The sequence below is a fragment of the Chelonoidis abingdonii genome, chromosome 2, assembly GCF_003597395.2.
Source record: "Chelonoidis abingdonii isolate Lonesome George chromosome 2, CheloAbing_2.0, whole genome shotgun sequence".
NCBI classification, from domain to species: Eukaryota; Metazoa; Chordata; order Testudines; family Testudinidae; genus Chelonoidis; species Chelonoidis abingdonii.
The window spans coordinates 55256718-55266765 of NC_133770.1; the positions used below are offsets into that span (position 1 = coordinate 55256718).

Here is a 10048-nt window from a genome sequence, read left to right on the forward strand (position 1 = left end):
AGTCAAGTTTGTCTGGCAACTGTCTAGATCTTAAGTTACCTTCTCTCATTTCATATTCAAGAGAGCACACAGTGAAAGGAAGGCCTAGACTTAGTATTGGTATCTGTACTTGAAACACAGTTTGCTGCTGGTACTGTATTTCTTCCATCTACTGTACAGAACCCTGCAGAATAGTATTACTCAGAGCCAATGAACTTCTGAGAATACCAGTGACAGAGGATATTGTTTAATCACTGTTCTCAAGAAGGGATATTTTCTTAAAGTAAAGCCAACTGCTTTTTTTCAGAGGTTGTTTTATTAGCAGAAATGCCAATTCTATTTTCCCTGAACATTTGACAGGCCAGACATCTGGACTATGATGCTGACACTGACAACTGCAATCTATTTCATGAACTAAAATATTAGACACTCCACACGTTTCAGATGTTTATTAAGCCCAAACAAGCTACTTTCCAGCACATGATTAAAAGTGCAAAGTGAGGGCAAGCTTAATTAACATTTCCTGGATGATTAAGTGTATTAGTTGTGCGGACAGCTTCTGGAAGACCTTCATTCTGTGCAGCTTGTAAAGGGAGAAGAATTTGTTCTTTAGAAGTCAGGACGATCCTTCTTCAGTTTGCTGTAGTCCACATTGACCGAATAGAACTAAGAGGGGATGGGGTGGAGGAAAAGAGAGGGTTTTGATCAGAACAAGATCCAAGTCTGTACTAGGGGAGATGACTACTTCCAATTTAAACTGAAAACATAATTATTGCTATATACACTACTTGGTTTTCTTCAAGACATTTAGTCAAGTGCACAGATGGATTTTAGCACTAGAGTTGCATGTTTTCAAATACATTTCTAATTTAAGTTCTGATGGTACATGCTTTCTAGCATATGCCACAAGAGCCCTCAGTTAAAGTGAGTTTAAAAGACAGCTTCACTGCAAAGTTTAAATCAGTCATTTTCTAACTGTTGCCCTTCAAGAACCCATAGAACTTCCTTACCCTCCCCAGGATTAAATATTTGAATATTAATATACAGAATTTGGAAGAGACAGTCCATGGGCTGCTGTACCTCAACTCTTTAACATATCACATTATGGAGAACTAATTGTTTGGACAGGTTCACTTTGAAAAAAAACAGGGAAGTTGTAGTGTCTTTTCTTCTCCATTCATCTATGAGTAAGTTACTATGCTACGGACGTACTGCTCCCTCATCTTAGCAGAAAAGTGGCAGAGAGGGCTGTTTCAATACTAGGTGAAAGTGATGGCTTAAACCAAGATTAGCCATGGAGAGCTGATTAGATGCCTCCATTCACTCCAACACCAGTTATTCTTAGAGCCATCACATTTAGATTCCTAATCCTACTGAGTAATACATTTAGAGCAGTTGCCAATCCCTAATGATCACCAAGGCCCTCACAGACAGAAAAGAGAATCCCTCATGCTATTGTGCAAGGACCAAGATTTAGGGGAAAAAAATCAAGGGTAAGATCGAACAACTATGTGCAGCAGCCTTATTCATACACCAGATGTTGCTAACAGGGAGAACTGTGAAGCACTAAATACAGTTATACATGAACAGAAAACATGACAGAACATGCATAAAGTGGACAAGAGAACATTTTAGAACAGTATTAGTAAAAGCTGCATGGCTACCAAGTGGTCTGGGTTCAAAGATTGTAGCTCAGATCACAATCTGGACCAGTCTTAAAATAAATGTTACTGCAGTGCAGGACAGACAGGAAGGTATAGCATAGGTAGAAGATCTATTCTCTTTCATCTTGTATTAAGAGCTTAGAGAATACATGACAATGAAATAAATACTGGTCAAATAGTGACTCTTAATAAGGCATATTTTAGCATCCAAGGTTGAATAAAACATTGTTAAACATATGTTTTGACTAAATAAGCCAGCAGTGACTTCAGGACAGCAGGAGTGGCAGTAACCATTACAACTGAGGTATTTAAACAGTGTTAGAATGGATACACTTATCAGTCGTAACTTTTAAACTCAAAGTGAAGTTTTACAGGCCTGATCTTAATCCAAAAGCAAGCTTTGAGACATTTGAGTGATTCAGTTCTTGGGTTAAAAAAAAAAATCTCAAGATTTAGCAGCCCTCCAGCAACAATATCTAGAAACAAAAAAGTTTAAAACTTGACAGGGAAATGGGCATTTTCTTTAGTGAGGACTTTGAGCATAACAGGGGAAAAAAGATATGAATATTTACAATCCTTTGACAAAAAAATTACTACAATTACCATTTCTCATGAGTCCTGATCTACCAAGCTGATATGTGCACGCAAGCTTGTGCTGAGTCAACTGACTTCAGTTGTATGGGTTCAGGAATATACCCATACAGATCAGTTTGGAGGATCAGGACTTCAGCTTGTACAGCTAAAATATACAGGCTCACTTGAGCTATATACTGAAAAGTGTACTGCATATAGATCTCAGCTTGAACCTGCAACTTGAACTTAAAGCATTGGAGCCACTTTTTAAACCCATACGTTAAAATAAGTCACCTTTGGTCAGAGACCAAACACAGGAAGTTTTAGCAAGTTCTCAGAAACTAGAACAAAGTTAAGATTGCATAAACACATTCATTCTCACTACACACTTCCATCTTTATAATCCTGAGATTCTGCATATCTAGTTTGGAAGAGAGTTGCTTTCTTTGACAAATCTCCCTAGAGATCTGCTTTAAAAAGGAACTTTTTATTGTGTTTACCAGAATTAAATGCCATCAGCCACTGCATCTATGATTTCCAATACCTTCAACTGCTTTAGTTTCCACAACACAAGGGGTTGTTTTAGTAACACTGCCAGGAAAAAATGCTAATGATACACAGCACCAAATATGGTAAACCTTGAGATTTCTGCTTCTTGTGCCAGTACAGACTGGGAACACTTCTGAATAACAGTGTAACTTCTGTAGAGGACCAACTGTGATGTTGCCGTCTATATGATTTTATAAAAATTTGATGAGTGAATATAATGTAATTGGAATATGCTTCATGCAAAAGGTCCCATGTTTAAGAAGGATGAATTCAAACTGGAACAGGTTCAGAGACGGGCTACTAGGATGATCCGAGGAATGGAAAATCTGCCTTATGAAAGGAGACTCAAAGAGCTTGGCTTGTTTAGCCTGGCCAAGAAGCTACGGGGGGATATGCTTGCTCTATCTAATTTATCAGGGGGTTAACGGTTTAGGGAGGGAGAGACTTCTTTAAGGTTTGTACTAATGTAGGCACGGGCGATTGGGTACAAACTGAAGTATTTAGGAGTTTAGACTTGAAGGTAGACGTAAGGTTTCTAAACATTAGGGGGTGAGTTCTGGAAACACGCTTCCGGGAGGTTAAGTAGTGGGGGCAAAGACTTATCTGCTTTAAGATAAGCTGAAAAGTAATATGGAGGATGTTTATGATGGGAAGTTAAATTGGGGCACTGATCTTGGATTATCGGCGGAGATAAAGTCGGCTCAATGCGTGAGGGATGTTGGTGGATGGGAACTGGGGTTACTGCCAGAGAATTCTTTCGGTGCTAGCTGGGAGTCTTGCCCATGCTCAGGTTTAGCTGATCGGCCATATTTGGGTGGGAAGTGGAATTTTCCTCCAGGCGGATTGGCGAGGCCTGAGTTTTTCGCTCTCCCTGTGCGCTGGGCAATGGTCGCTTGCTGTGGTTTCTCGCGTCTTGAGGTCTCTAAAATCACAATTTTGAGGCATATAACTCGACAATGTAGGGGTTGTAATAAATTTATGGGTAGGTTTTTGTGCGCTTGTGCAGGCGAGTCAGACTAGAATGCATATTGTCCCTTCTGACATAGTTAGTCCTTCTAGGTATACTTACAAAGCCTATTATCTATGAGTGAGCATCCTATTTGTACAGATTACACCTCTTATATCTGAAACTGGAATTACGGAATTATACTAGAAGGCGATGTATTATGCCAAAATGCAGCCATTAGGGTGATTTGGGAAATTTACGATCCCCATTAACCGAGACAATTGTTCGTGGAATGGTGTTTACCTTAAATTTCCTGTTAGTGTGTGCTGGGTGTGCTGACAAATGGCAATGAAGTCTTGCCGACAATGCGATCTGTCCTGAGCGGGAATCATATTTAACCTGGGTCTTTTCCATTGAAGAGGAGGGGTGGAACCCAGGATGTAGACACAGGTTCTGCCTGTTAACTTTTTTGCATTAAGGGGGTGAAACAGAACAAAAGAGAGGATGGCCTCATGAAGATTTCCTAGTCACCTTGAGCTAATAAGAGCTGTCCCAGGCAAAGGAATTGTGCCCAGACCTGCAAGGTATCCAGTCTGAGGAAAAAACTTACTGAAGCATCTCTGAGGGTGAGATTAGCTGTATTCAGTTTGATTAGACAGATTTGCACAATTTTTTCTTTTTGCTTGGTGACTTACTTTGTTCTGTCTGTTACTACTTGGAACCACTTAAATCCTACTTTCTGTATTTAATAAAGTCACTTTTTACTTATTAATTGACCCAGAGTACGCATTAATACCTGGGGGAGCAAACAGCCATGCATCCCTCTACATCAGTGTTATAGAGGACCAACAATTTATGGATTTACCCTGCATAAGCTTTATACAGGATAAAACAGATTTATTTGGGTTTAGACCCCACTGGGTGTTAGGCATCTGGGTGTTAAAGACAAGCACAATTCTGTTAGCAGGTTTCAGGTAAACCTGCAGTTTTGGGGCAAGTAATTCAGACCCTGGGTCTTTGTTGGAGCAGATGGGAGTGTCTGGCTCAGCAAGACAGGCTGCTGGAGTCTTGAGCTGGCAGCTCCGAGGGAGTTTGTGATCCAACCTGTCGCACTAACCTATAGCACATTTTTAGCATCAAATAAAAGCATTTATCTAGGACAGTTTCTCATTAACATAACTGATAACAAAAAGAGTGCAAATGTAAGATTTCCTGTTAAATGATGGAACCTACAGTACTAAGTGATAAAAATGGGGCATAGTTGTCCAAATACACTGATTTTTTGTTTATTCACAAACTGTGTGTTGTAAATACCCCTCTCTGCAAGTTGCAGGGTTCTACTGTACTTATTTGATCATCCTAATAGAAGCATAAAAAATATTTAAAAGTTTTTGCAGTAGTAATGAAATCAAAATAGCTGGATTCCAAAACTGATTTCAGCATGACATCTACTGTGTGTAGTTTACAGCCCAAAGCTTTTGCTCTCCGCCCTCCAATATCAATTTAACACTGACTACTGAGTGGCATATTTGTTCTTATTTTCAATTCCTTGATACAGAACAACAAATATTTATTGTCAGCACTACTTTCTTCATTCAACACTTTGCCTTAGGTAATGAGGCTTCTCCTGCCTCCAAGCAAAGGTAATATCTAAACAGGCAGTCTCATTTTAATATTCAAATCTAGCCTTGCCTCCCAAATCAAGTCATCACTCCACTGCTGATTCCCAATCCAAAACATGGGTGGGAAACTGACAGTGGGGGAAGCATATTCAGTCCTCCCTGTACCACCTCTCACTGGTATCTCACACAGAGCTGATCCTCCAAAACTAGCCAGACCACAGATAACATACATCTGTAGATTAGCCGATGCCCTAATGGCTAAAAGCCTTTCTGCCTCTTACCTTGTACTGATCAGTAGGAGCCATCTTATTCCAAGGTTCAGGGTTATTCTTTTTGTCCCAACTACAAGAGAAATACAGCAATATAGCAGAAGGTATAAATCAATCACACTGCTTTTAACATGCATTACATATTATAGAACTGATGTTTAATTACTTAAAGAACATGAATGCTTGTCTGTCCTGACAAGTTTCCACATAACAAAGCCACCAATACTATAAGTAGTCTCCAAAATGTACTTCATAAGCATGGAACCAATTTCCTCATTCAGATATGCAGTCCTTCAAACTCAACTCTGAAGCACACTGAAGCTCATCTAGAAACATGGGGTGCCAAATTTTTCATAAACACCAAAGTTTGCTTGAAAATTATATATTTTTGTGTGTACACACACACACACAGAGATGAAGTTTACTGCCTACCAGACATCAGGGTTGAACATTGCCAGGCGCATAATGTACAGGGCTGCACCAGAACCTCCAGCTCCAATAAAGATGAAGAGAGGGATCAACTAGAACAAAAGATTTGGAAATGAATGAGAGATTAGAACATAAACATAATGCCACTTACAAGACAAGGCTGGAAATGAAGTCTTGCCCAATGATTACACATCTGGCTCATCAGTTTTGAGCCACCCCATCGAACGACCTTACTCTAAGGCAGGGGTCAGCAACCTGCGGCACGCGTGCCAAACATGGCACACGAGCTGATTTTGAGCAGCACGCAGCTGCCCTCAGCACCCCCGTTCACCTGTCTCCCCTGCAGGGGCAGGAGGTAGAAGCTTGGTTCTGCAGCTGCCAAGCTTCCCCCCTCCCCTGCTTCTTCTTCCAACATGGTCCTTTCCTGCCCCGCCCCCTCTCCTGTGCCAATCAGTTGATGGCCCTAGCAAGGGGGAGGGGGAAGAGCGGCAGCATGCACATAACTCAGTAGAGGAGGCAGAGAGAGGTAGGGACAGAGCCTTGGGGAAGGGGGCGGAACAGGCACATCCCTTCCAGCCCCCTGCCATGAGCTGCTCAGGGCAGGGAGCACCCACACGAGCCGAGCCCTTTGCCCTGACCCCCGACACACACAGCCTTCTGCCCTACATATCCTCCAGCCCTCTGCCCTGACCCCCCCCACACACACACTCAGCCCTCTGTCCTACACCCTCCAGCCCTCTGCCCTGACCCCTCCCCCCACACTCAGCATTCTGTCCTGCAGCTCCCATACCCTCCAGCCCTCTGCCCTGACCACCACACACACTCAGCCCTCTGTCCTACACCCTCCAGCCCTCACCCCCCACACACACTCAGCATTCTGTCCTACACCCCCCACGCCCCCAGCCCTGACCCACTGTTCAGCCTTCTGCCTGTCGTTCCATACCCCAGCATGCCCGCTGCCCTGACTTTTGACCCACGCCCCCCGCACCCGAGCCCCCATGACCCCACTTCTGCCTGCAGCCCCATGCCTCAGCCTCTTCTCTGCACTTCCTATACCCAGAACCTGACCCAACTCAGCTTTATGCTTGCAGCCCCCATGCACCCAGTCCTCTGTCTGACGCTGACCCTCACCCCGCTTTGCCTGCACCAAGCCCTCTAGCCAGAACTCCCCCAACGCCCAACACCCTCTGCCTGCATCCAAGCCCATCTCTGCTGAATCCCACACACACCCATCCTTGCCCATCACCCCCACATTCAGCTTCTGCTCTGCACTAACTACAACACCGACCCTTGCTGACCTTGACCCACACACCAGCTTCTGCCCTAACCCACGACACACCCAACTCTCTGCCCTGAGCCCTGAACCTCCCCCACCCAGGTCTGGGGTCCCGGCCACAGGCCCTGCTCACCCCGCTGCCGGCCTAGGTGAACAGAACCACAGGCTGGCAGCGAGCTGAGCAGGCTGGCAGTGTAAGATCAGCACTTTAATTTAGTTTTAAATTATGCTTCTTAAACATTTTGAAACCCTTGTTTACTTTACATACAATAGTTTAGTTATATAACATAGACTTATAGAAAGACCTTCTAAAAAATTTAAAATGTATTACCGGCATGCAAAACTTTAAATTAGAGTGAATAAATGAAGACTCGGCACAGCACTTCTGAAAGGTTGCCGGCCCCTGCTCTAAGGCCTTGGCTACATTGGCGCCTTGCAGTGCTGCAACTTTCTCCCTCAGGTGGGTGAAACCCCCCCGCCCCCCCAAGCACAGCAAGTTACAGTGCTGTAAAGTGCCAGTGTAAACAGAGCCCCAGTGCTGTAAGCTAATCCCCTCAGGGAGGTGGAACGCTTCCACGACAGCACTTTGGAGTTTCAAGCATAGCCAAGTCGTAAGTAGTTTAAACGCCTAGTTATGAAGGACCCAGCATGCCTGTAGGGTGTCCTAATGCTAGATCCTGCTTCTTAGGAAAAGCAGGTGGGGACAGGTACGTGCCACTACCAAGTGCCCCACAATGCCCAGAAGAAGGCAGAAGTTAACCCTCTGACTCTAGGGTTACACTGCCTGCACCTGCCATAGCCACACTAGTTCTGAAAGGCAAGAAAATGGGTTGAAAAAGAGCCACGTGGCTACCACGACTGCGCTTGGAAAAGCCCCGCGCTGTAGAAGGGGGACGGGGATCTGGGCCTCTAAACTAATCTCACTCTAGGGCCGTGGGTACATGCCCAGCTTCCTCCGAGGGACGTCGGCGACGGCAGCACCGCCCCGCCAAGCTCACATGGGGCTCCAGAAGGGGCTGTCACAACAAAGCGGTGCCAGGGAGGAGCTACAACGAGCGGGAAGGGCAGGAAACCGCTTGGGGCTCGAGCGGCCGTCAAGCTCCTCGGTGACCAGTTCTCCCGGGCGAGCCCCGGCGGAGGGATTAAACCCATGAGAGCGGCAGACGGCGGGATTCTTGCCCACACAGTCCCCTGCCAGGAGAGTCCCGCCGCCAACCGAGCCCCAGAGAGCTGAAGCCCCTCTTCCTCCTGCAACCCGCCCGGTTCCCTCCCCCGGCTGCCTCCCCGTGCCCTGCCCGGTTCCCTCCCCCGCAACCCACTCAGCTCCAGCTGCCTCCCCCTCCCCCCCAAACCGCCCGGCTCCGGGCCGAGCTGACACCCTCCAGGACGCACGCTCGGATGTTTCTTGGCCTGACTGAACATGAGGCGGAACATGGTGACGGTTGGGCCAGGGAGTCTCGCGCTCTGGCAGATCCGGACTCAGGCAAGTCTCCTCTCTAGCGCGCTGTAAGGCCCAATGTCATTGAAGGACCCTGCGTTGCAGGTGCCAGATATAGGCACCCAGATGGGGCTGTCCTGGTGGCTGCCTGCGTTCACTTTGCCGTAGTGAGGCGGCCCTGCCTCAGCCGCGAACAAATAGACCCTACAGAGAGGTTTGTCTGGAGTCATCTATACGTCCCCTCTACTGCGCCGTCTCCCCAGGACTTGCGGCATCTAGTCAGAAAACAGGCAACTTCCTAGTCACCTATACAATGGAAGGGGGCGGGGGAGAGGAGAGGCGGTGAGTCTCGCGCATGCGCTGACTGAATACTACACTGGTGAGGGGTGGAGAAGTGGCCCCGCCTCTGCTGCAGTGATTGCGCCCCACACCGGGGCTCGGCAGACATCAAAATCGCTTCCCCCAGGGCCTGACGTTCTAAAAATAGGTAGTCCCGCGGCGCCTGCGCTTGGCGCCTCCTATCCGGTGTTGTCCTGTCACCGTGTCTCCTGGAGCCCACTGATGGGAGGATCCAAGTCCTGCAAATGCTAGTGCACGCGCTCAGATTTAGCTTTGTCAGCATGTCTCAGCCAGTAGAAAACCGGCTCCCCCGCACAATCCGGAGATTGGCTTTTCAAACCAAGAGCTTTACTTAGAGTCTAAGTTCTGTGTTTGTACAGCCACCTAGCACAACAGGGCTCGGTGCATGACGGGCTCCTGGGTGCTGCGGTAATAACACTGCTACTAATCAAATAAACGTTCTCTTTTATTTGCCTTCTGGGTCTTAAGCCATTAGTTTATGATTTCTTCATGATTTTAAAGCTGTTCTCTGCAACCAGGAGGACTAGAAATTCGAGGGGGTGGTTAATGAAAGCTCAGATTTTCATGATTCTGGCACAAACCTTCCAGGAAAAACTTAAAATCAGACAAAATTATGAGGCTGTAAGGTAATCACAGGCTGTGAGTTTGTTGTGCAAACCACAACTTTTAACACTGTATTTTTTTGTAGTTGCAAATTTGAGTGGCATTGAGACCCTGTGCACCACATCAGAGCACTACTCACTCATATTTGACCAGGCCACTCATTTGTCATGTTTGCCTTCTGTGCTGTTGTCTGCTTTGGTGGGTAGGCTGCACGTCTTGGACTAAACGCTGGCACTTAATGTGTGGGTGCACATGCAGGGCTGATTCTCCTCGTAGGAGTACCCAATGAGGGTCTTCATTCCTCACCAGAAAACAGGTTGAAGGGAACCCTGAGATAACC

The 10048-nt window shown here is 46.1% G+C and overlaps 1 protein-coding gene across 1 annotated transcript; it reads right to left on the bottom strand.

The window, feature by feature from the left end:
• Nucleotides 1-413: 413 nt before the first annotated feature.
• On the bottom strand, nucleotides 414-8825 carry NDUFA4 (NDUFA4 mitochondrial complex associated). The gene is made up of 4 exons (XM_032781121.2): nucleotides 8700-8825; nucleotides 6035-6123; nucleotides 5615-5675; nucleotides 414-645 (listed from the first exon to the last, which is right to left on the bottom strand). The coding sequence occupies exons 1-4, from the start codon at nucleotides 8739-8741 to the stop codon at nucleotides 589-591; spliced, it is 249 nt and encodes an 82-aa protein (XP_032637012.1). The 5' UTR covers nucleotides 8742-8825; the 3' UTR covers nucleotides 414-588.
• Nucleotides 8826-10048: the final 1223 nt, after the last annotated feature.

What these genes read in the sequence shown, in the direction of transcription:
- NDUFA4 (XM_032781121.2), bottom strand. Translation starts at nt 8,741, where the DNA reads ATGTTCCGCCTCATGTTCAGTCAGGCCAAGAAACATCCGAGC. An exon ending in AGGCCAAGAAACATCCGAGC is followed by an intron (nt 6,124 to 8,699) that starts GTGCGTCCTGGA and finishes CTTTTGTTCTAG; the next exon opens with TTGATCCCTCTCTTCATCTT. An exon ending in ATGTTCAACCCTGATGTCTG is followed by an intron (nt 5,676 to 6,034) that starts GTAGGCAGTAAA and finishes TTTCTCTTGTAG; the next exon opens with TTGGGACAAAAAGAATAACC.